Source organism: Copadichromis virginalis, linkage group LG8 (assembly GCF_057382275.1).
Source record: "Copadichromis virginalis isolate Kocher_CV1m ecotype Utaka linkage group LG8, C_Virginalis_male_GT1.1, whole genome shotgun sequence".
Taxonomy (NCBI): domain Eukaryota; kingdom Metazoa; phylum Chordata; class Actinopteri; order Cichliformes; family Cichlidae; genus Copadichromis; species Copadichromis virginalis.
Genome location: NC_140625.1, coordinates 20156672 through 20182099, shown reverse-complemented (window position 1 = coordinate 20182099; position 25428 = coordinate 20156672). Strand labels below are relative to the sequence as shown.

The window sequence follows — 25428 nt, the reverse complement described above, 5'->3', positions numbered from 1 at the left end:
AGCGACTGATAAAGTCAAACAGAGAATGATTACGTCACGTTATTGCTGCTGAAGGTGGTTGTACAAGCAAATGAATCACGCGGTGCACTTGAGTTTTTCACATGACTATATATCAGGGACAGTCTCAAACCAAACTGCAAATCATAGTGAGAAATCCAAGTTGGCTCTCAGATCACTGAATAAATGTCCTACTCGAGGATCAGGTCTATTAAAGCCCGACTCATAAGTATTTTGAGTGCAAATCAAGTTAAGCCTCAGCCTCGTCCTAGCAAATCTCCAGGAAAAAACACCTGCCTGGATTATCACAACCCTTCAAAATCTACCGCTGGGTTCTGCGACACGCATGTTTTGAAATTAAAAGGGGAACAGTGAAGTACATGGTCAATCATAATTTATTCTTATGCTAAAATGTACAGCATTTTAAGTGACTGACAAAAAGGAGAAAAGTCATAAATACAAGAATGTCATTCTGTCCGATTTGTGTGCACATAGCCAGGTATTTCCCCCCGTTCTTACCAGCAACTCTGTACAGGTAGAAAGATTACAAAAGAGCAATATAAACAAAAACACAAGTACAAGTTGCGTTTTACATGCAATCCATTAGCTTAGTTTGGTCTATTCACAGGATCTATTCTTCTACACTTCGGTAAAATATAAATCCAACATTTTATAAAGATAGAAAACAAATCTACAGATGGAATGAAAACGTAGCTTTAAAGGCATTATGTAAAATATCGACTTTGGACTAAATTTATATTTTCTTTATTGTTATTCATCATTATAATCATTTAGTTCTTTTTTTTTTTTTTAAATTCTGCCACACTTCTGGACATTTCGAAATGTTTTAGAATTTTTCAGGGTAAAAACACTGAGATATGCTTTGTTACTTTGACAGAAATCAGTCTGCTTTATTAAACAGAAAGCTGCCTCAAGGAGATCTGTTACAAAAGACTTCAGAATTATACATACATAGCAATAAAACCTCTCAAACCAAACAGAAAACAAGACTAAGTTTACATTTTTTTTTTTTTACATTATTAGAATTAACAAAATATAGTTTTTCATCTTTCTCCCCATAGAGGGAAACCTAGTAAAGGCCAGATATTTTTAAAATGGCTTGCTATTAAGCACAACACTTGTACAGTACTACTCAATGCACTGTCACTAACAGAGACTGAAGCATGCTAGTTGTCACTTTACAAAATAAGTACAATAATTTAAATATACAAAGGCATGAGTATAGTACAAACTAACTGTCAGCACTGTTAGACAGGTACACTGAACAGGTTCAAACAGCCACTATCTCCACCTGTAGCAGGCACGTTAAATGGCTTCATTTGAGGCTGCTACACAAGACCACTGATGAAATCTCTACCTGTGAGCTCTGAACCCGCCTGGTCTAAAGACACATCAGAGACACTAACACTAATTAAATAGATTTTCATCATAATGATGTAAGGCTTCCCATCTGGAGGAACAAAAAATACTTTTCAAACATTAACTTCAAAGTTTACTCACTGATGAAATTTTTTGCATTCTTTCCAAGTGCTGCTGCTTCTGCTGGTTTTTCTAATAAGTCATTAACAATAACAAGAAGAAAAAAAAAAAAAAAGGAAAAGGAAAAATGAAGACATACACACACACACACACACACACACAAAAAGAAATAAAGAAAAAAGGGAAAAGGCCAAATCAGTGCATCTTTTAACAGCAAAATGCACACGAGGAGAAGCAGCTCAGTCCTGCGGACAGTTACCGCCTGATGAAAGGCCCTTTCAGGGACTGCTTGGATATGCCTGTGTCCATGTAGCCATGGTGCCCAGCTGGAGTGTACACCATGTTGCCATGTGGTGGAGCCTGCATGGGCTGCTGGGGGTATGGCTGTGTTCCCATCATGCCCATCTGCATAGAGTACTGGGGTGACTGGTTCATATAGGCATGGTTGCCATGGTAGCCACTGTTCATCATGGGCTGGCTCATGCTGTAGCCGTTCATGGCGTTGAGGGAGGGCATGTTCATGGAGTTGACGTTGTAGGCTGGTGCCGGCATGATGTTCATGCTCATGTTCATGCGTGGCATGGCGGTCAGCGTCCTGGATGGCGCCTGCATGGCGACAGCCTGTGGCGGCCGGGGGTACATCTGCTGCTGGTGGTGCGACAGCGAGGCCGACTTGGAGCGTGCAGAGATGTGATTTTTGGAGGCCATCTGAGGCTGGATCCGCTGCGAGTGCGGGATGCCCATGTTGCGCTGTAGCATCATGGGTGGCGGTGAGCTGAGATTCGGGGACGGGGTCACGGTGGCCTGCACCTGTGGGTTGGGGACTCGATGTGGCGTCTGGGACAAGGATACCAGGCTAGAGTGCTGCGATGATAATGAGGGGGTGTTGGCGTATGATGTGATGGGGTGTGAGGCCGAGGGGTTGAAAGGCAGCGAGTGAGGGTGCTCTATGAATGTGTTGGTAAATTGTTGCAATTTGGCGAGACTAAGGCCAGAGGACTGAGAATAGTGCCCGCTGCCATACTCCCCCTGGTGGTTGATCCTCTCATAGAGGGTAAAGTTTCGGTTGTCAGATTCAGGGATGTCTGCCAGCTGCATGGTGGTGGCGAAATTGGTGGGTATGGCGCACTGAGTCATAGACTGCTGCTGGCTGTGCTGACCGTGCTGATTGTGAAGGCTATGCTGAGCATGCGGATTGTGCTGGCTGAGCTGATTGTGCTGCAGGTGATGATTGTGGTGGTGGCTATGCTGGTTGTGGGGATTGTGTTGAGTGTGCTGGGTAAGCTGATTGTGTGGACCGTGCTGATTGTGTTGGGTGTGCTGATTGTGTGGGCCGTGCCTGCTGTGGGAGGTGTGTTGATTGTGTTGGCTGCGCTGGCTGTGTTGACTGTGCTGGTTGTGCTGGCTGTTGCTCGGAGGCCTCTCAACCACGACGCAGCCCTGCGGTGACTTGACGTTGCAGTGCGGCGGTGAGCTCAGGCTGTTCTGCTGGATCATCCCGCAGCTGCCGGGGTTAACGGCAGCCATTTGTTGGCTCACGGCGCAGCTGCTCTGGGGCAGGCCGCTAGGGGGGATGCTGCCGTATGAGCAGCTGTTCTGGCCCATGGTGGAGTCGTAGCTGCTGGGGTTCTCGTAGTTCTCTGTCGTACTCTCAATGCTGCCCAGATCGCTGAAGCCACTGTCCACCACCTGCTGCGAGTGATCCGACACCGACGGTACATCCATCATGGGACTTGTCTCCATATTATGGAGCGACGGCACTGAGATGGCACTGTGGTCAGGGCTGATCTGCGTGTAGCCACTGTCCAGGATGGAGACAGCTGGGCTGTTAACTGAGCGTACTGATTGGCTGGGATGGGAGTGCGCAGAGGAAAGGGGGCTGCTGTGATCTGACTGAGGACAGTCGTCCAGCGAGGTGATCTGGGGGCTCTGGCTCACATGGGCATACGTTTGCAGGTTCCTGCAGGGCTCCTGGCTCTCCACGCAGTCCTGGAAAACATTCTCCCGCTCGGTCTCCTGCGTCAGGGACTGAACAGCTTGGGCTGTCTCTGAGTCAATCTCTGTGCAGACTGGGGGATCCTCCCTCAGCATGGGATTGAGTATTGGCCTCTCTGCAGGCGGAAGAGGCAGGTGGTGTTCTGGACAAGGACTATGCAAACTCTCTTCCTCTGACTCAGAGTCTGCAGGATTATCAGAGTCTACAGCTGCTTTTGAAGTGACTGCTGCTGCTTCAGGTGCCGGTGTTGCTTCTGATGGTTCTGCCGGCGCACTATCCTGGATGCTTTCTGTAGCAGTAGCTGGTTCCGCTTCACTACAGAGTACTGTAGAAACCTGCTGACTCAACTCAGAGTCATTGTCTTCTTTTGCATCTAAAAAAGTTGGCATGCATTTGGGTAAGTCTTTTGAACTCTCTTCCAGGTCTTCTGTATTATTCTCTGGCCCTGCTGTCTTGCTGTGGCGGTCATCTTCATCATCTGCATCCTGATCCTCTATTTGGGCTCTTTGCTCGCCCTCCTCATTTTCCTCATTCTCATTCTCTAGCGATACAGCACCCTCTGTGCTGTGCACTACATCTTTGGCTGGGGATTTCTGCTCATGTTGGACCTCCTGCTGGTCATCTTCAGGTGGTTCTGGTGAATCAGCTGCATCAACTTGCCTTGGGGACACTGCGCCAGGAGAGGCAGCTGGGGAGCACACCAGAGAAGCTACCGGTGATGCTTCTGGAGAGCTCGACTTGTGGGAGCCATGGTCAGCAGGACTTGGGGGCTCAGAGGGGAACCTGTCCAGCATTATATTGGGACTTGCCGAGCCTCTGCCTGCCTTGCTGCCCTCATCGACATGGACGCCATCCTGGTGCGGCCCATCCTTTGCTTCCTCAGTATGAATGTGGTGCTGCTCTGCCTCCATTGGAGTTTCAGGGGGTGTGTAGAGGTTCAGCTTAAAGCCCATCTTTCTTTCGTTCTTTAGCTTCCATTTAGGAGGTCCACGTTTCACTCCTTTGGGCCAGCCTTTCTTCCGTTTCACTGGACGGGGTTTGCTGGGTCTCTTAGAGAGAAGATCAGCTCCTACAGATCAAAACAATGCAACACTTTACTGGTTTGCCATGACATAGGCATAGAAGTGTAGAGAAATAACATAAGAAATATAAAGTTTAGTTGTTTTTTGGTTTTTTGTAAACAGCAGTCATAGCTCAAGTACCTTCATTCCAGTGTTCGAGATTGTCTTTTTGCACATTTTTCTCCAGCCTTGGGCGACCTCTTCGTCGTTTTATCGGTGCAGCTGGTGTCTTGTCCTTGTGTGCCTCCTCCTCATCTTCTTCATCCATCTCACCGACTCTAAAAGTGCGCTCCAGAAGGGGCATGGGACGCTCATCCTCCGAGTTGTCGAATGGCTCGTTCAGCACCTCTGTCGTCTCTGAGATGGTTTCTGTCGTTACGCTGCTGTTTATCCGCTTTCTTTTACGCCCTCTCTTCTTCAGAACCAGGGTTCTCTGAAATACAAACATGAGAAGAACCAATGAAAACAAACCTCAATCAAAGCAGATTGGTTTTTGTTAATGCTGGAAAGTGGGGCAGTAGTGGATGACCTCCATGATGGTACAGCTTTTAAACCCATACAGGATTCTGTGCTAAATGCAAAATGTTAAAACCACAGCTCAAGACTAAATGTTTGAGCAATGCAGGCTGGTGTGGAAACCCACAAATGAGAAAGGCAGAGTAAGCAGAAACCACAGTCTATATTTTACATTCTCCAGTTGTTTCCCACCGACTGCCTCAGACTGTAACCGCTCTTCCCTCCGAAATCCTTCATAAGAAAAATGCGAAATGAATACAGTAACTAATGCACCAAATAAACCCCATCAACCACTGTCATTCTTTTCTGGTTTCCATAGTGTTTTAGTTGAAAAGGTCTCCCCTGACATCATGCAGCCAGTTGTAATATTATCTCCAGCACAAGGGGGCAGTGCCATATAGACGGAACAGATGTGAGGAGCACAGTGGAGGGCAGTAAATTAACCATGACCACTGACAATAGTACAAGGTTTAGCCTGCACAGTCTCGACACCAGCAGTGAAAACACAATCTATTATCTACAGCTGCAGGCACACAGGGAGGCTCGAGATGACAGGAGGAAGCCACTGAACCCTACACTGAATTCATGAATATTTATCAAACCTTTCCATCTCAACCACAACATGCTCTTTAATGAAGGAAAACATCTAGACATACACTCAATCCCACTTTGTCCTAGAAGCAAACTCCACAGTGGCACACACAAACACTGACAGTCACCTTTCTCTTGGCTGCAAGCATTGCATGGGCTTTTGTCAAGATGGGTGGTGAGCCATCTGAGTCGTCGTCATCGTCGTCAGCTTCCTCATCGCTCACTTCCTCAGTCAGCTGGATGCGCCTGGTCCAGGGCGGTGCGGGCCTTCGTTCGTAGGTCCTGTAGGGAACCTTACAGTGGACCTTCGTGAGAGGTTGCCTACTACTGTGAGTCATCATGTAGCCCTCTCTCTCCTCCTTCTCCCAGCAACTGGCCTGCTCCTTCAGCCGCTCAGCCTGGTAATTAAAAAGACAAGATGCATTATCTCTGGGAAAGGCGCACGCACGGATCCAACATCTGAGCAGCGACGCTAATGGGAAAGCAAGAGATTGGAATTAACATCATGACAAATGAATCACTGCAGGTTTCTCCTGATAATAAGAGCAGCGTCATGATTGGATGTCTGCCCGTCATGAAGGAAACGTTCCTGTTAAGCGACCGTGGAAAGATTGCATTTCATGGAATATTCAGTACTATCAATTATGCAGTGAACTGATTTAGAGCAATTTTGCACAACATTAGATGCCTGCTGACAGTGAGAATGCCTTTCCCATTAATGGCCTCTATTTGAACTCCCAAGCTAATCAAACAAACATTTACTAACAGCATTGCAGGCAAGCAGAAACAAATAACTAGTGTTTCTTGAACAAAGGAACCTACATCCATCTCTGCTTCCCTCTCCTCCTCAGACAGGACAGCGTTCAGAGTGGTGGAAGGTGTCCAACGCAGGGCGTCTGGATCCACCTCGATCTGACGTGGGTTCGCCCTGAGCTTCTCCATGTGTCGCTGAATCAGTCGTTCCCTTCTGATCAGCACGATCCTATTTCGCGAAGAGGAAAGCACATTACTCTACATCCATAACAAAAGGTAACAGAGGGTGAAGTGTGGTTAAATACGAGCGTTAAAGTAGCGCTCATTGGGGCAGCAGGTGCTTCGTGTCCTTGGGGGTGCTTAACCTGACTTACTTCTGTCAATATTCGGCGGCATTAATGGATATGCTGTTAAAAATACCCGCTGGCCTGGATAAGTCAGACAGCAGAAGCAGCAGCGGCAGCGCAAGTTGAAGGAGACTGTGGCTCTGAAACTGACCTGCCATCCTGTCTGTCAATCATGCCAAGCTGCTGGAGAGTAGCGGCGATGTCATGTGGACACATCCCAGTGGCCCTGCTTATTCCTTTAACACTGATGTGTTTATCTGGGTGCTTATAAAGGTGCTCCAGTATGACACTTTTCCAATATGCCAGGTAGGATAAGCGACCCAGATCTGACAGCGGCTTCTCTGGGGATCCAGCTTGTCCTTCTTGCCTGGTGAGAAGGTAACCTAAAAAGACACGATTCAAACAAAAACAAAATGCTTTAGTCGAGCTGCAGGCAGCGGCTGGGTTATTTCGGATTGTAATCCAATCCCTGCGCCTCCCCCCTTCCCTCTGTATTCATGTAAAGATGTGACGCCAAACCCTAGTTGGGATTCACCTTCAAATAGTGCAAAAGGGAGAGAAGCTTTCCACTCCTTCAACCTCCGTCAGAAGGTATGACACATGCCAGCAAGGGCAACAAAGGAGGTTGAAAGAGGAAACAAAGCGACAGAGCGAAACAGAGAAGCAGCTGGATGTCATTGCTCACAGGAGACTGCACTTAGGAGAGATAACGCACAAGGAAAAAATACTAATATGGATCTGTGTGTAATTAGTTTTATAGCAGCCCTGTCAAGGGTCATCCATTATGAGCGGCATGAAATTAATTAATGCCTTTTAATGTGCACCCACTACTGAGAACCAAACAAGCTAACCTAATCACAAAACAGGGAACACATAATATTCCAGTAATCATGACAATATTCATTACTAAAGCTAAGAACAGCAGCTTGTGATAAATACACTTAGAGATGAATATTCCAATAAGTTAATTGAAAAAGTCGTTTTTCATTTTGTGTCATTTCACAAGTATATTATCATTAATAAAGCAAAACAAAAGCGCTACTCTGAGACCTGTGAAGTATGATTTGAAAGAGAACGCTTTACACACACTAATGCTCTGCTGTGAGAGCTACCTGAGACAAAGTGTTCCTCTAATACAATCCAATATAACAGAAAATCTTAATCTAAACAACTTCCAGCTCCAAAGCTACATTTTCCAATAAAGCCGTCAAAGAGCTCAGAACTCAGCTGTGTTCAATCTCCCTTAATCCCTGTCTTTGTTATCAGCACACTCTCAATATCACAGATCCTCTCGCATCTCTGTCTCAATGGTTCCCAAAGTGAACAGGAAATCAAATGCTCCATTACCGCCTGCCCACCCCTGCACTCGCTCCTTTTTTTCCTTGTCTTCCACGGTCGGCACGGAGACAACCCTTGAAAAATAATAAAATGCCTATAATGACAAAAAAATGCCTGCCTAAACACAAAAATCCACTCAAGGCAGCAACTGTTTTCATAAGTGGACTGTGGGCTTTAAATATTGTATGTGTTGCATTTACTAGACTTAAAACAAAAAACCAGCATCCATGGCTCATCAGAAGTCAAGGAGAGAGAATTTGGTGTGTGTGTGTGTGTGTGTGTCTGTGTGTGGGGGGGGGGCTCTTCAGGCAATGCTTAGGTGAAAACTACTGGCCATCAAATTAATACTGCAGCCAGAATGTTATGTTTCCCACTCCTAATCTTCTGTGATTGCCTAAGCACTGTACATGAATGCTCTTGATTAGACACCCTTGAAAAGCCTTAACAAAATAACAGCACCTTGCCATAAGCTACAAAACTCTGCCTTTAATCTGAAACTGTTTGTAAAGACCAATAATAAAAACCAAGTGTGGTGGTCTAAAAAGGCATTAAGGAACTTACTGAAATCAATAAGGAACCTTCCAAATCCTTGCCTTTGGTACTGAGGCATGATCATTATGCAGGAGACATTGTACTTCTGCTGGCAAAGCTTTTCCTGGGGGAAGGAGAAACAGATCAAGTATGTCAGAGCTCTGCTGAAGCTGGCAATTTACTGCACCTGCCATTGTCCTTGTCTAAAGCTGTGCACATGCACATGCACATCAAATACACAAACCGAGATGTTTCACTAAAAAGTATCGCCGTGTGAGAATTACGGCTGCAACTGACATTTGAATTTTTATAACATTAGATATTCCAAGATGATCAATTTACGGTCATATAAAACTGAGAAAGCAGAAAATTTCCCCACATTTGAACCACTGTGAGGAAGTTAAATCCACATCACTAAATAGACAAACTACTGTGAGGTCTCAGTATCAGCATTCACAAATGATGTGCGGTATTCCTTCATTTCCCATAAAATCACTCCGTAATTCTTACCTTGGAGAAATAGCCCACAAGATGACAGCCTTTCTCATCATTCTTTGTAAGTATGTAGAAGAGGAAAGGCTCCACATCATAATACAAGGTCTTGTGATCCAGGAAAAGCTTGGCTAACAGGCAGAGGTTTTGGCAGAATAGTTTGCTGACATTTCCATCAACCTAAACACGGAATAAAAAGAGCAAGAGGACACTGTTCAAACAGTTCCCATTCCCCCACCCTCCCAGAGCCCATTCAGTGGGATCTCATGCAGCATACAGTTATTGCTTTATTGCTGTAAAGGGAAGCTGACCTCAAATACGGAGAGGTTGTCCTTTCTGTAGATTTCATTGGCTGGCGGGTGGAACCAGCCACACTTCTTTGTGTGTCTCTGGAGGATGTTTTTGCTTCTCATGTACTTCAGACAGAACTCGCATATATAAAGCTTTTGTAATCTGGTGAAGACAAAAACGAGAGCTGAGGTTTGTACTTCAGCATGAGAGGCTTTATAACAGGACACTGAAATAAACTCGGCACCAGCAACAAAAGAAATTGGCATTATCTGGTGCAAAAAATACTACTTACCTTGAATATTCAGGTGGGTAAGGTGATGAGTACCAGGTCTGGATCTCATACTTCCCAAATTCAATGACAGCGGGGCATCGAACGGAGTCTGTGTTCATCAGTGATGAACGAGATCCGGTTCTCTGTAAAAAGATTTAACAAAGACACACTGATAAATATAGTGACCCAGATAATTCAGCATTACAGTTCCTCGTGTCAAGAACTCTGTCGAGACGAGATTGTGGTTCATGGTTCTCGTGAGAAATGAAAGATACATCTGCCCAAAATCAGTCGCACAAATAAGATAAGCTTTACCATGCTGACACCCCAGTTACCGATTGAGCCAGTGGTTTCCGTTTCTTTTTTTTTTCTTTCAAATGACTATTTTTACTCAGCATTTCTGCATATTCTCTGATGTCTATATGGTTTTCTGAGTCTATAAACAAACTATGTTATATTTGAGCCCTTGATCTTTTTAACCAAAGTTAGAACCTTTTAAATTCGTAAGTATTAGTGAAATAAGCTTTTTTGCTTATTAAGACCCATGCATTCCAGACGTATAGTATATCTATCTGTTTAAATTAAGAGTGAAACTCCAGAGTCATGCTTCAGGGTCTTAGAAAAACAAAATGTTCTGTGGAAAGACAAACAGTTTGACTGAGGCCAAATTGTACCCTCAGTCAAAGATAAACAGTCTGAAGAAGGCGGAGAATTTAACCTATACGAATGTTTTGTTAGCCTGCTCAGTTATGCCCTGCTGCACGGGCCTACAGACCGGACAGTGGTGTTTTACTGTTACAGCCAACACATTTCAAAAGGTGCAGTTTTTAGGGTGAACGTTCTCCAGTTAGCATTGCACAAGTTTCCTTACAGCTCGGAAAGTGAAGGGTAGACAAGTCACTTTCTTCCATGCAAACTATGGGCAACCTGCTAGCAACCAAAACATGGAAGGAGCCTTTGGTGCAGCACCCTCTTTGCAACCGATTTCATATGGACACTGCCAGCAACCTTAATTAATAACTCCCAAACCGGTCAGGAAATACACTTTTCCGGAGGGTCTCTAGGCTTGTATGTCTGAAGTGTTAGTCTAAAAATGCTGACAAATGTTCACCTCCAAGAAGTGCAAAATGACACAAAAAAGTCAAAAAGAAGACTTTCTTTTAACATGGGTTATTGTTTCATGTATTCTTGGCTTGTATTTAGCTTTTTTATTGGCAAGAGTTTACCAATTAGGCAATGAACACAATTGGATTAGAAGTTGGCTCCTTTTATATTACAATATACTCAAGAGAGCTGAATAAAACTGACATGACATATTATCACTGAAAGACCTTCTTTGTGTATATAATCCCACTTTGGTTCTCCTTTCAGTTTTCTTGCAAGCACGTAAAATGAGCAAAAGATTTATAGCGTTTTCCTACCTGAGCAGCGAGTTCCTGGATTCGTGTGAAGGTCTCGATGTCCTCCTCTGTGACGTGGTCTCTGGACATGGCCGCAAAGTCTGCCTGGGTCTCCTGCTTCACGTGCAGCTCCCCGTTGTGGCCTGTTAGAGGAACAATAGCACGACATCAACACATCAGGCGGCACATCAACAGCGCCCCGTTTGAAGCAGCCGCGGAATAATCTCATAAATGCATTCTATGCAAATGTGCTTATACTGTGAGCACTGCTGCTGAGCCTGTTTGAGGCTGTGTCTCAGAGGAATTTCATAATGTATCATCTTTGCATGTTTATATGAAAATCCCTAATGTAATGAAGTGAAACTAAATCACTCTAATTGCGTAACCGCTTTCATGTGCTTAGTCATCCACCAAGACAGTTTCCCATGAATTAAGAAGCAGATGCAGTGAAGGGAGCGAGTGTCGACATGAAAAGCAACTGATGCTGGAAAGCAGGCAGTAATTTTATGAAAGACATCAACACCATGACTTAACCACCAAAACAAAAACCCATTACAAGTGGAAGTGATGCATCATTAATATATTTATGGAATGTGCTGGAGGAGTAACGAGTGTTTGTGCGGGATATTGTTTAGAACTTCTTGAAACATCCGTTTGGTTTTTTTCCCCCTACATGTCTTTCTTTTTTTTTTTAAGCTGTGACTTCACTCCTGAAGACAGTGAAATGTAAGGGTTACTGCACTTAGGCCATAATCATCATGTCAGCTCTGAGTCAGCTTGGGTGGGTGAATCACTGGTTCGTAATGACCGCTGGAAGTGAGGTTGAGAGGAGACAGTGATTTCAAGAGTGAGGGTGGGATGAGGAAGAGGGCGATGGGACTACAGTCTCTACTAGGTAGTGATCACAATGGGCGCACTACTGCAGACGGTCGAAGACAGAGCAAGGAGCAACATGAGGGAGTTAGTGGGCCATGCACTATGACAAAAGCCAACGGGCGAGAGGATGGAAGCCACGTATACTCCGCAGTCAAGTCAAAACGCAACGAAATTGTGTTAATAAACTAAAAGAATTTAAATTAGGAGGAAGATTAGTAGTCTGTTAGAGTGCTGAGGGTGCCTTCTCAAAGAAAAGATAAGCTCTAGTCTGGAAAAAAATAACTGCGAGTGTCAAGCTTTTAAAAAATGAAAGTAAAAAATAAAGAAGAAGCTTAGAGGTGTGGAGACGCAGGTCTTGGTTGGAATTTCGAGCCTTGCTTACCATGATTATTCTCAGGCTTAATTCTTCCGTCAGTCAAGTCTCCCTTTCCTGGTGAGAGGGCTCCCTTCTGAGGGCTCCCTTTATACCTCAGCCTGCCTAGTGTCCTGCGCTTTTTAAAGAAAGGGTTACGTTTGAAATGACTGACCATCTTAAACGGGTGTCCTCTGGGTCGGCCTGGCCCAGCAGTTGTGGAGTCTAACCTATTTTTATTAAACTCGCTCTTTCCAAGGCGCTGGGGCCCCGTTTTGGACGTATGGGGGGAGTACTGCTTATGGGGCAGGGGCTTAGGTGGCGCATAGGAAGGTAGTCGCTTTTTCCGTGACTGTCCCTGAGTAGTAAAAATGTGAGAGAGTCCGTCAAAAAGTCCCTTAAGTTGGCTGCTATTGCAGAGACTACTCAGGGAAGGAACACTAGACTGGCTGGAAGAGCTCTGGGGAGAGTTAGCAGAAGTGGAGCTGCTGGACACCTGCGAGGGGGGGCTAAGTCCGGGCAATGTGGAAGCAGGAGGAAGTGCAGAGGATGAGGGGGTTATCTTTTGAGAGGCATCAGCAGCAAAGGCAAACAGCTCTGGTGGTTTGGACAGTTTGGGTGGACCCTTTTCTCTAGAGCTTAACTGTTTGGCGGGCGACTCTATGGCTACAGCTCGCATGTGACGGCCCACGGGGGAAGGAGTAAAGAATTTCGAAAGCCCATCGATAAGCCCTTTAATTTTCTTGTTAACAGTGAGTGTAGCTGGGGTGGAGGTGGGCGTGAGGAGGGGAGTGGTGGAGGGAGTGGAAGTGGTGAATTGGGTGGCGTCGACCGCACAACAAGGGTCTGCAACAGCAAATCTGTCTCGGGCGTCCTTCACAGATGCAGCATGACCAGATGAAGGTGTGGAACAGACGGTAATCTTTTGACCCCTACCAGGTGACCCCCTTCCTCCCAGTGCTACCATGGAGCCGTCACCACTGGTTACAGACCTGCCGGGACAAGAACAGCAAAGTAAATGTAGATCTCACTGCTGACACATGAATGTAACCAAAAACATCAACTCAGACGTGTAATTATGTCATTAACGTTTTGAGGCACAAATCATTCTCAGAAATGTAATGTCGTTAACAGTAATATTTATACAAAGCCTAAAGTCTTGCTTCATATTTCCTGTTCAGAGTTATCTGCGAGATTCTTAGTTAGACACAATAATTTTTGTTTTCTCTACCCTGACACCAGGAGCTCATATTCCCAGGCACAGGATGAATAAAATGCTCACAGCATGATGTAAGTTGTGGACATCTATTCATTTTCACACATAAAAATGTCTGTTTATATAATTATAACCTGTATAACCATCTATATAATTTAACTGTTACTGTTGTTGCTGTAACATACAGCAGAAATGCCCCCACGCGGCATCAATAAAGGGCATTCAAACTATTATTAGCACTGCTACTGACTGAAAATAGCATTTAAATAGAAATATTGTAATGATAGAGGGGCTGCACAAATCATCTTACATTCACTTTTTTAAACATTTTTATATCAAGATATATTTTCAAATCAAGATATAAAATACATCTGCACATCTTGCCTGAATACACAAGAGTGTGAAAATACTAAACCTTCTGTAGTTTTAAGGGGCTTGCTACAGCCCAGAGCGAACACACCGTCCAGCTATAGACTGTTTAAAAAGATGGAAGTAGCCACACACATGTCAGCCATCACTGTGAGCAGACGCTCATAGGGGAAGTGAGCCATCAGTTCTAAGGTAGCCCTACCTTAAAGCATACTCAGGTTTGTTCTCCTTTTTGACACTAATCACGAGCATTATTTACAAAAATAACTTCAACTATGTTGTACTTAGTATGACAGAAACCACAAATTCATTAGGAAAGTGGTTCCAGAGGTCACAGAACAAGGGTGCAGAAAGGTCATTTTTGAGTAGATGAGTCTCCTCCCGCTGGCTATTAGAAAAACAAGACTTGGTAGCAACGACCATCTTTTATAAAGGCTATATATATATATATAAAGTCTACGGATCTCCTTTATCCAATAACAACACTTAAGTGCTGTTTACACGTGAATTTACCAATATTAATTCTATGTAATGCATAGAAGTGATCTGTATTTGTTTTCCATTTTTGGGTGTTCTTATTCTCTGTGGAGGCTAAATGTATTATAGCTTATGTTTAAATTTATAGTTAATCAGGTCAGGAACTTAAACCAGAGTCAAGCTATAAACTGTAATGCATGCATGTTTGCAAAGGACCATGGATCGTTTACTATAAAAATGGCAATTTGACTTCTCTACAGAAATGTTGCCATGTATTGAGATCTTACCAGCAGATGCACTATTATTACACCAAACAATTAACCTTGAGTATAATGTAACTGCTGTTAGTTAGATTACAGCACACTTACATTCTTTGTTTGAGCTTATTTCTGGGCCTTCCGATTGGCTTTGCATATCGACGTTTGATCTGATCGGCTTTCTTGTGCAGCAGTTTCTTCCCGTTCTCCTTCGGCCTGCAGACTTGGCAGATCCAGGTTCCTGGAGGGTGTCCAAACAGAGAGAGTACCGTTTGGGTGGGTTCATCAATTCAGAGGACATACAGTACATTCATTTGAAACATTTCCTTTAATAGGAAGAGCTGGCGAGATTCCCACCAGCTCACAATGACAATCAATTACTCAGCACAAAGCGAAAATCCATAAGAAAAACATTGGGTCAGTTCTCCGTTTGGAAAAATAGACTTTGCGTCAGCTTGTTGAGCTCAGCTATGTGACTCGTATGAATTGCCTGCCAAATATCCTACTACAGTACGTGCACCATCATTACAAGCCTCAATGTAGGGTCAGTACTGTAATCCAGAGATAGCAAATCTCCCCAGGGAAGCTGGAATAATTTGATATGCATGCAAAGCTCCTAATAAGCCACCGCTGCTTCTCTGTGTGCTGAGTGACAGCCCCAAACGGCCTTCTGTGAAGAAAAGGCTTTGAATTGACAGCAGAGGGGGGAAAACAGAGAAGCCAGACAGTATAAACACCTCACCTTTTGGCATTCTTGAAAGCGGCGGATCGCAGCATTCCATGTGAAAGCCCCGATCACATGAATCGCAGAACAGCATCTCATCCTGAAAGGGAACAGCAGGCATGTGTAAAGGATGTCCCAGTTGCATACATGTAACACCCCCGTCATTTAAAGTCTTTCTTTTTTTGAAAAATAAGCCCAATTGTGCACAAGAGAGGCTTTACAAATCTCAACAAATCCTCAGGGATGCACAAAATGGGATCTACCTTCAAGCCAACAACACTGAAAATGGTGTGTGTTAAGATGCATGTGTAATACTCACAGCGTTTTTCCCCTGTATTCGACAGGAGCTGCAGGTTTTGCATTCAATACACTGCCACCGTAATCTCTTCACATTTGAGGTTAATTCAGTGGAAAACTTCAGACATGATGGATGTCCTTTAGGAGCAATAAAAAAATGCATATTAGCACAGGACATTTTACCACCGCTGGCGCTGTCACCGAGCCAGAGACAAGGTTTTTCATTTGTCAACACAGTCAGGTTAAACATTAACATATTACATCACTAAAAAACAATGCTGGGCCTGTGCCTGTATGTCCACAACACTTTTCCTCCTGGCACAAGTTGTGTCTAAAAACAGTATGATCAAACATCTGAGCCACTAATTACAGATAATTTGATCTTAATGAGGCAGAAACAGTAGCAGCACTCATTCTAATGGAAGCTGATCCATGAAAGTCATGTAAAAGCTTGCCTCTTCTCTCACCCGGCTCCCTCTCATGGTTGTAAAACAGCTGTTTTACAGTGAGAGCACAATTTGTGTACACTACGAGTGGTTAATGAAAACCACCTCGACGCTACTTAGTCAAATTTGAGCTATAAAAATGTCACCAGGAGAACAATTCCTTACGGCATTTAAAATAATTGTTCAAACATAAATGACTCCTAGGCAGAGGTAATTTTATGGGGGGTTAGCAGTTTTGTCTGGAACAAAAGAACACTAAAGGAAATGCCAACAATCTGCAGCGGGGAAAGGTTGATCTTTGATCTGCTATAACTGGAGTGGCTCTATAAAATAATTTGAAGTGAGCGAAAATGACTTGGGTGATTTCAGATTGTAATGGTCACTTGGAGCATCTGCCCTTCTGAGGCTTGCAAGTAATTTGGATCCCTCCAGCCACTCAATTTGCAGATTGTTCTTCCAATAAATCCCTTAAAGGGAAGAGAAAAATATGGTGAAAGAATATGAAATCTGCCTAACCGATGCAGAAAACTGCTACCGCCAAGGTTGGATGACTTGAATATATACTGAACACTGTGAGATGACAGAAATTTGTTGGCATTTCTTTAATACTGCTGATGTAATTAGTTTATATCAGGCAATGTGTCTGCTTAATGCCCCACTCTACCCCCGAATAATCTATTTATGTCTATATATTCACACTCTTGGAGCGTGACTTCTACCCATTAGGTTTTGACTGCTCAACAGTTGTTCTGTGTATCAGGTACAACATGGTAGGAGGGTTAGCCCTTTAAAGCTGAGTACACAGTGTGTGTGTGTCTTTTTTTATTGATCTTGTACAATGTGTTAACTTGCTTTACACATTTTAATTGGCCTTCCTCCACGGCCAGAACCTGCTCACACGCTATGGGTCAATCAACCTGCCACAATGTAAAAGCTCACTGTGAGCGCAAACACCCAGGTAATAAAGTTTATTCAAATAGGATTGGCTGTGTATTCAGTGTTGACAAGAAAGAAGGAGAAAGAGTCACTCACACACACAGACAGAAAGTGGTAATTCTGCACTATTCTGAAGCCAAAACTGACACCGCTGCCTTTAAATGGTAAATTTAGGTCAAGTAGGATTTATTATACTTGAGAAATAAACAAGTTAATGTATCACAAAGGAGCGTTACTGAAAAGAAGATGTTTATGTTTTTGTTGGGATACTGATAATATGCCAAAATAATGCAAGAACATGTTTTTGAAAACATCGAGCACTACTGAGTCGTGACACGAAAACACAGGCACATACTAAACTGTGAATTTTAACACCATTAAATGTGCAAAATGTTTGACTGATGATAGAAATCTAGCTTAGTTTGCACAACATTTCAAACACAACATTTCATACATATAGCATAAATATGACATCATGTTATACGCCAGTGCAGAGATTTTTACCACATTTCTGACCTATGTCCACATATACGCTGACACTGTTGCTTCTGAGCTAACATACCAGCAGTTTAGTCTTGTTTACAGTATGTTATGGCTCGTGGGAACATGCAGTAAAGTGAAGCGTTACACAAGGTGACTTACCACTGCTCCCACAGTCTGCACAGGACAGCAGCTCTTCTGGCCGCTTGTCCCGATTTGACTCTTTCGTTCCGAGACAGAAACTGCATATTGGGATGGGGTCGACCCGGAGCTGGTGTGGGAACACAAGCAAAGACAAACTGATTAAGGGACAGAATGACAGACTGTGTGTGCAGCGCTGAAATCTTTGATCCAGATTTTGAGATAACTATTCATGTATTGCTGGTTAACATGAAAAGTGCGGATTCAATGAAACTCCCATGAAAATATCAGCGGGAAGAAGCAGCTTAGAGAATGGGAAAAAAATAAAAGAGTGGAGTTCTCACAGACTAGAAATGAATAATAAATGAATCTTATCCTCAGAGATATGCTGCATCTGAGATCCACCTCTTTTATCCATTACATCTGAATGGGTAAGTGATCTTAGTAATCATAGTTTAAGGGCTTAATCCAATTCTTAAAGCTTGCACTCCAGTCTGAAAGGATTAACCAGCATGTAATCAAATTACCTCAATAATAAAACATGCTCTCATTGTTACTGCCACGATCCACAGTAAATGTTGCAAGTCTCAGAACAAACGCTCATTTAAGGGCTTACGGTTAAGTTCAGAAGAAGTAAAATATGAGCTCAAGGTTTAAGAGGATTTCCCCATTGATCACTCAGAATGAAGAGAGGCCGACTTCAGAGAGAGCGCGAGAGCTGGGAAGACTTTGTGTCATTACTTCATACAAAGCCAGTCAAAGTCTAATGAATCTTAGGCTGAAATCAAGACCAGACTTAACTGAGATGGCTGCAGTATGGCTTTCACAAGTCTCCCTTTAAATGTGAGATCATACATAAAAGCCTCTCACAGAAGCAACAAACAAACTGCGGTTTCCTTCTCAGCTCGAGAGGAAGTTCTTAACGGAAAATAACACTCGCAGGGTGTGACCGTAAATAACCCACCTCATCATCAGTTTACACACTAAGGCCTCACCAATTGACTGGAGCCTTGGAGGGCCCTCTAGGGATGGCCATAATTAGTTCCTGGTTTCTATGACGCAGATCATCATCCTGACCATAACCCAATTTGCATCTTTCAAATTTCTGCTGGCACTGACCTCCCTCTGACCCTCATTTGAATCGGGGGAGGTGTTGTTTTTCCTTTTCCATTCGTCAACAAAACACAAAAACAGCAGCATCCCTTCAACCCGTCACTCCACTCCAAATGAACCCCAGAGGGAAAGTGAAGCAAGGATGCAATGGCAATCTGGTCATTGTTCCTGGCTGTATCAATTACTTGCTACGGCGAGGGGAAGCAGTTTACTGCCACATCAATGATTACTCTATTTTCCAACCTGCCAGGTCAATATTTGAAAGCGGGCTGGCATTAGAAGCAGACTGCTGCTCACACAGCTGTGATTATGGACATAAAACCACAAAAAAATCTATGTGATGAGCTTTGTGATGACTCTACACCTGTATGATTTAACACTGTGGCTCGGAGGTAACTGGTGATTTTTGATATATGTGATGATAACTCACAATAAAACACATCTCACCCAGACAAAAGGCAGCAAGTTCAAGAAGGGCAGACAACATTGCCTTCACAGTCCAAATGCACATAATGATCTCAATGATTTTTGTACGCAAAAGGGACAAAATAACAATAAGATCAACAAACAATCAGGAGCAGAGTCACAGAGGGTGGATAACCTTATATGCTGTTCAAACCTTCTGCTTCTGACGGGCAACCAATCAGAAAAAAAGCTGGTGTGAAGGGGGCAAAAGACAGATAGAAAATGGCTTATTAGAGTCGATATAATATAAATAAAGATTATTATCAACGCATAAACAACGCAAAGCTACTGTAGTACAGTCCAAGAATTAAAATATAGAGCTGAAATTACCATTACAGGTCACCTATAAGAACAAAATGTTATAATGAATATCTCTGGTGTAAAGGCAAAAGCTGAATTTTTAGAACTTGTTGTGGACGTTTTGCTTAATTTTCTGTCATTTCCAAAATGTTGTTGCTTTTAAAGCCCTGTGTTTTGTTAACTCGACTGTGCAAAATCTGCCAGCTAAGGCTTCATCAAAGTTGAATTGAGACTTGCTTCAAGCAGACAAAAGGGGAAAAACATTAGCAGTCGTCCTTGATCACCGATCAACGAAGTCTGTATTATCACTGCTAACAGATGCAGACAACAGGATTTGAGAACAGAGCCTTGGTGTTAGGAATACTTTGGGTTATGCCTTGTTGTTTAGGTACACGAAGTGCACTGTGTGACACTTTCATTATAGGTTAACAGACAACTATAAATATGATTTCCGCTAAAGCGATAAAGACTGATAATGACAGTGCTAATGTGCAACCTGTGTACGCCGCTGATGAAATGCTCCAAGCACAGTGATGTGAAGTTGTTTAAAATAATAAGTCTTAATAAGGCTCCATAACACAGTCTCCACTGACTCAGCTATGAAAGCTGGATTAATTTCCATTAGGAATATTCTTGTGTCTGGTGATTAAAAACCAATAGCAATTTGAAATCTGTACAAGAGAAAAATGCAAAATAAAGAAAGAAAGAAAGAAACGCAGCTGAAGAGATGCTGATGATTTACTTGGGGATTCTAAATTAAGTACATTACAGGAAATTATGCTGCTTCAAAAGAGCAGGCTGTCCTGAGTGAGGGGGTGGGGTCCTATTAGAACAGTGCTGGTAGAGAGAAAGAGAGAGAGAGCTCAAGTGGTTGCATAACACAGCAGGAAAAAAACTCTCATTCCTTGCCTTTGTTCCTGCCAGAGTCTCTTCAGAATCTAATAAACTCTAAACCAAGACTGCTCTTTTTTACCTCAAAGTATCTCTTATTCTCAGCACACACACTCAACTACTGAGCAGGCAGAGCTGTCTCATCCTTTGAAGTGAACAGCAAACCTGGACCCGGCGAGGTGATGTCATCAGGCCGCGAGCAATCGGTTGAAATGTTCCAAATGGAAAACAGCAGGCCTTCCTCAGCTATGAGAACCACTGCAGGACACTGTGTCTCTAAACACTTCTCAGTTTCACTTTTGGCCTCACCACAGACACAGTCACAGTTGTGGCTGCAGTATCAAGGTGTCGCTTCCTGATTATTCACTGTGAAACTGGTGAAGAGCAGAGTGACATCTCTATAGCCTGATGCTGCTTGCTACTTCAGCTGCATAACTTGTGCATAAACTAGACCGCATTTCATCTTGATAAGCCTCAACACATGATATGCAAAAAGCCTTGACAACACACTAACTAGATGACTACACACTGCACTTTAGGTCACGCAGTGAAAACCATTTTCCATCAAGCACTCTTCCCACTCTTTGACAGTGTCTTAAAATTGCAAAGCAAGAACAAAAGTGCTGTCATCTTGCAGACATTTGTCAGCAGCGTGTGTTATTGTTAAACACCAGTAACAAAGACACAATCTCTGCAAACTATAAGCCACCCTGTGGATGTCGAAAGTTTGTTTATATGGTGTTATTTCCTCTCTGGGGCATCTCAGTTTGCACCAAGTTCATAACAGCTGCATGCAGTCGGGAGAATATTCAGTCTTACTTTCTCAACACATGCTCATTCACGTGCAAATTACCAATAATCTATCATAATTTTGTTCACCAACTCACAAGAACGCCAGCCACATCCTTTAAGGTCATTAGGCTAGAGTTACATAACCTGTGGGAAGCCTACAGCAGACTGCCTACCACACAGTCAGCATGACTTTCTGATTATCCAAGCTCTCTTATTATGGAGACCAACAGCAACACAATCCCAAAGGGACGCACTCTAGATGGCGTTGTTTCAGACCTGCCCAGCTTTAAGTCCCAAAGATTAAGACAACAATCATAAAAGTCCTACTCTTAAGTGGCCTGAACTTTCAACCTTCCCAACTGCTGAAGGTTTCAAATAAATGCCACTGCTGAAGAACCCAAAAAAAGCTGTGGCACATGTCAGAGCTTGACAAGAAGATCAAAAACAATAAGACATCAACAACAGCAGGAATATGTTTCTACTTTTAGGAATGTCTCCTTTTGGGTTAACAGCAGCATTAGGCAAAGAAAAGCTCAGAATGACACATGAATCAACACGACTGAAGTAAGATCAAGAAGGAGTAACAATGCAGAGGCCGAGGAGTGTGTACCTGGTCTCGCTCGTGGGGGAGGAGTGTCACAGATGACAGGACCAAGGTGGAAGCACTTGGACACCTGGAGCTCCTTCCCTCTACGCTTCCATGGCTGAGCTTATACCTCGGACCATTTTTTGACAACCTGCCAGTGTTAACTGCTCGCTTAGCAGCCAGCCGCAACCTCTGCCGGAAAGCGGGGTTATCAACAATGTCTGAGAGGTCATCCTGGTTCCTCAGATACCTCTCGATGTTCTTTAGCGAGGAGCCATGGGTATCATCCAGGCCTTCGATGGCCCTCCTAAGCATTTTATTCCAATCAATATGGCGCAGATCGCTCGAAGTCCATATAGATTCCTTTGATGGCACAGGTGCATTTGCAGGCAAGATTGATCCAACTCTTCCGGGATGTCCTGGGTCCTTGTAGGAGGCGCTTCCTTTATTTGTAACCTTGAGGATAGAGCCATCGTGAACACTTAATTCCAACTGCTCAAGGACGGTCTTCTTGTCCAGTCCATGTGACGTTGCCACCGCATGGCAAATTCTCTCCTCTGAGGGCCTCTGCTTTTGCCTTTTGATTTTCTGTATTGCTTCAAGAATCCACTCAGTGTAAAGAGGGTTTGCAAGTTTTACCATGGTTGAACAATTAGCCTCACAAAAATGAGATCCATAAAGATTCCCCCTTTCTGCTGCTGAAAACTGGGTACATCCACATCCTTAGTAAGATCAAGAAGTTATGTTCCACAACCGCATCCGCTCACTATTTCTTCTCAATCCTGGGTATCTCACATTGAACTTCAACAAAAGTTGGCACTAGTAAATTCCACAATGGTAGTCACCAGCTGACCAGGAGCTGAGTTTATTAAAATTCCAGATTAAATCTAAAAGAAAAACAGAAAAAAGAAAAAACAACAAATAGTCAGATCACCTTTTATTTCTCCTTATTCACATTCTGTAAACTATCTGATGGCACATCGGGTATGAAAGCTAAGCCAGAGGAATGCAGGACTTTTTAAGATGTGCTAAAACATGAGAAACAGATGGATAAAAACAGATGCAGGCGCTGTCATGGCTGCTAAAGAAATCAGAGTGACTTAATCCATAGTCTGACACTATAATCCACACACCAAACCAGATGTCCATTTCAAAAGAGACTCTTTTTTCCCCTTCTTCTAAAAGTAGTAAGTTTTCACACTATGACAGGCAGCTAGAAACTTCTACCGACTTCTGGGAAAGTGTACACAGTCACCTCGAAAGAAACACATTTTCGGTTTCAGAGTCCCTTTCGCATTTGGAAAAAAACAGAGGCAACCTTAGGAGTTAACATTTATTTCTGCTGCACGTAAATATCACACACAAACTGGCTAAAAACACACATATTACAGTCAAAAAGAGGAAATCATACGTAAAAGTTTAACCGTTAGTTGTCCGCACGAGACTTTTTTTGACAGCTCCACGTCCGCGGCGACGAAACTGATCAGCGCGAGCTTTAATGACACACGTAATAATCAATGCTCACTTCCTGACAGCTGCTGACAGGCGCTTCGGGGCACGTCCGCAGTCGCCACCGAGCCGTTTGACGACGGAAGAAAGCGGTGGTAAGACAAAAAAAACTACGTTAACACACCGAAGAGTTTGCGCTCCGCCGAGTTGAGCAGATAAATGACAGCGTTGCCAGCATTACTGATGTCACCTAAACAGTCGCCATTTTGTTACAATGTTGTAGTTTACATGAATCCGACATGACGCTGATTACAATCCAATGGAGTCTCATTAAAGCTTACCTACACTAATGTGCCCTCCCTAGCAACTTCAATATTGGCTGTAAAGACAAGATCCGATTTCTGGTTTGATAAAGCACATGTCAATCTTTATGTATGAGCTCACTCTAAGAGGCACGGCACTGGCTGTATGATCTGTCACTTCACTCAATTGACCCGCCTCTTAAGGTGCCTACAGTGACGAATTGATATCATTCACCTCCAGCACGCGTTACATCTGAACTTGCGGCTCCATACGTAGCGAAGGGTTATTATTAAGTTATAAATACACTATATCAGGCATTAAATAGTAAGTTGCAATTAAATGAGACGAATATTTAACCTCATTTACAAAGCGTTTAACACCGGCCCACCTTTACTCCGATTCCCTCCTTGAAACAGTTGGTTACACTTGAAAGTGATTTGGATCGTTTTAGACTTTAATTGGCTGTTTGTTAAATCTATCATTTGTTTGCATAAAACCTGCAAAGGCCCTCACTACTGGTTTAAAGTGGCACACATATCTCTATTTATTTATTTATTTATTTTTAAATAATTCCAGGTAGCATATGCAAGACTCCTGCAGGCATAAATGCATGCTATCGCCTTCTCCCCTCCTCCGTCCCTGCCTCCTTCTCTCTTTATCTTCCTCCCCTTTTTTATAATTTCCCCGAGAGGAGCCGTAATTCTCCCGATATTTAACATTTAAACTATTAAATTGAGAGGGGGGAAGATAAATATATATTCCGTTACGCGTTATGTTAAAAAAAAAAGTAGGTTTTGCGCTCGCTCCACATCCGCCAGCAAAATTATATTAACGTCCCGTGTTGCGCCGTGCAACGATGGCATGACCTCTTTATCACCATTAACTATCAAATATCTCCAATGAGGACAAATAGTGAGCCCTGGAGGCGGGAGAGAGGGATGTGAGGGGGGGAGTAAAGATGTTCAGTAGGGAATACAAGTTAACACGGCTGCCGGGAGAGTGGCTCCTTCATCACCGCTTCTCAATTATGTATCGCTAGTTCTTTCGCTTCAAGTAGTGCTCCCCATCTCTCAGCTTCACCTCACATTTCACACCTAAGCTATACACATATATATATTAGAAATGATACACAAGCCTCCTTTTTGATTTTTCGCAGTATTTTTCTTTCTCCACCCCCCCTTACACACTCACCACCACCACTGTTAAGATGTTATAGGCTGCACAGAACCGATCTCTAATCAGACGCCGCCGTGGGCGAGAAGGCACAACAAATTAACGGCAAGTTTCATGCAAGGATGAACATATAACTAGTAGGAAAGAGGTAAAAAAAGAAAAGAAAGAGGGAGCGAGAGAGGGAGAGCGTGAGGGAGAGAGGGAGAGAGAGAGGGCACAGGCTACCGTAAATATTTGCTGGTAGTTTTACCTCTTCAAGTTTTTCCCCCCCTCGGATAGTCCTCTTCATTATCGGGGAAAACGTCGAAGGATAAAATGCGACGCGACATATCCGAGCGATTTTGCGGGATTTGATGTCCTGAAACGAAGGCTGAAAAGCTTGCGCCGAGACATGGAGAGGACCTGATAACAACTAATTGAAAGGTTAATCTACATAGCAGCCTGTGACAAAGTGGTACCCTCCCCCTTCTTCTTCTTCCACTGTAGACATCCCTACTTCAGTGTAGTGGAGCGGACCGTCGCCCCTTTAGTGCGCTCCTACAATGATATTGTCAATTTCACTTTTTTTTTTCCTCCCCTCTCACCACCACCACCTCACCATCAACACGTCCAGCGATGAGCCAAGAGGAACATTTTTACACTTCCATGTTTTTTTTGTTTTGTTTGTGTGTGTGTGTGTGTGTGTGTGTGTGTGTGTGGAT

General features: G+C 43.5%; 1 protein-coding gene across 5 annotated transcripts; it reads right to left on the bottom strand.

Moving 5' to 3' along the window:
* Positions 1–374: 374 nt before the first annotated feature.
* On the bottom strand, positions 375–25262 carry kat6b (K(lysine) acetyltransferase 6B). Of its 5 annotated transcripts, none has more exons than XM_085466420.1 (17): positions 24978–25262; positions 21827–22689; positions 17677–17785; positions 15675–15790; positions 15374–15455; positions 14743–14872; positions 12343–13304; positions 11106–11227; positions 9706–9827; positions 9434–9575; positions 9141–9302; positions 8661–8754; positions 6913–7144; positions 6484–6643; positions 5790–6059; positions 4696–4987; positions 375–4562 (listed from the first exon to the last, which is right to left on the bottom strand). In XM_085466420.1, the coding sequence occupies exons 2-17, from the start codon at positions 22442–22444 to the stop codon at positions 1753–1755; spliced, it is 6423 nt and encodes a 2140-aa protein (XP_085322546.1). In that variant the 5' UTR covers positions 22445–22689; positions 24978–25262; the 3' UTR covers positions 375–1752. The 5 variants fall into 5 exon arrangements, with proteins under 5 accessions (XP_085322546.1, XP_085322550.1, XP_085322547.1 ...); XM_085466424.1 differs by having other exon boundaries at positions 13249–13304; positions 24978–25259; XM_085466421.1 differs by lacking the exon at positions 24978–25262 and adding an exon at positions 23328–23622.
* Between the last annotated feature and the right edge of the window lie 166 nt (positions 25263–25428).

Coding starts and splice junctions, on each gene's coding strand:
- kat6b (XM_085466420.1), bottom strand. CDS start 22,444: ATGGTAAAACTTGCAAACCCTCTTTACACTGAGTGGATTCTTGAAGCA. Junction 15,791..17,676: donor TGCAGACTGTGGGAGCAGTG/GTAAGTCACCTT, acceptor TTGCTCCTAAAG/GACATCCATCATGTCTGAAG. Junction 6,060..6,483: donor AGAGGGAAGCAGAGATGGAT/GTAGGTTCCTTT, acceptor TTTAATTACCAG/GCTGAGCGGCTGAAGGAGCA.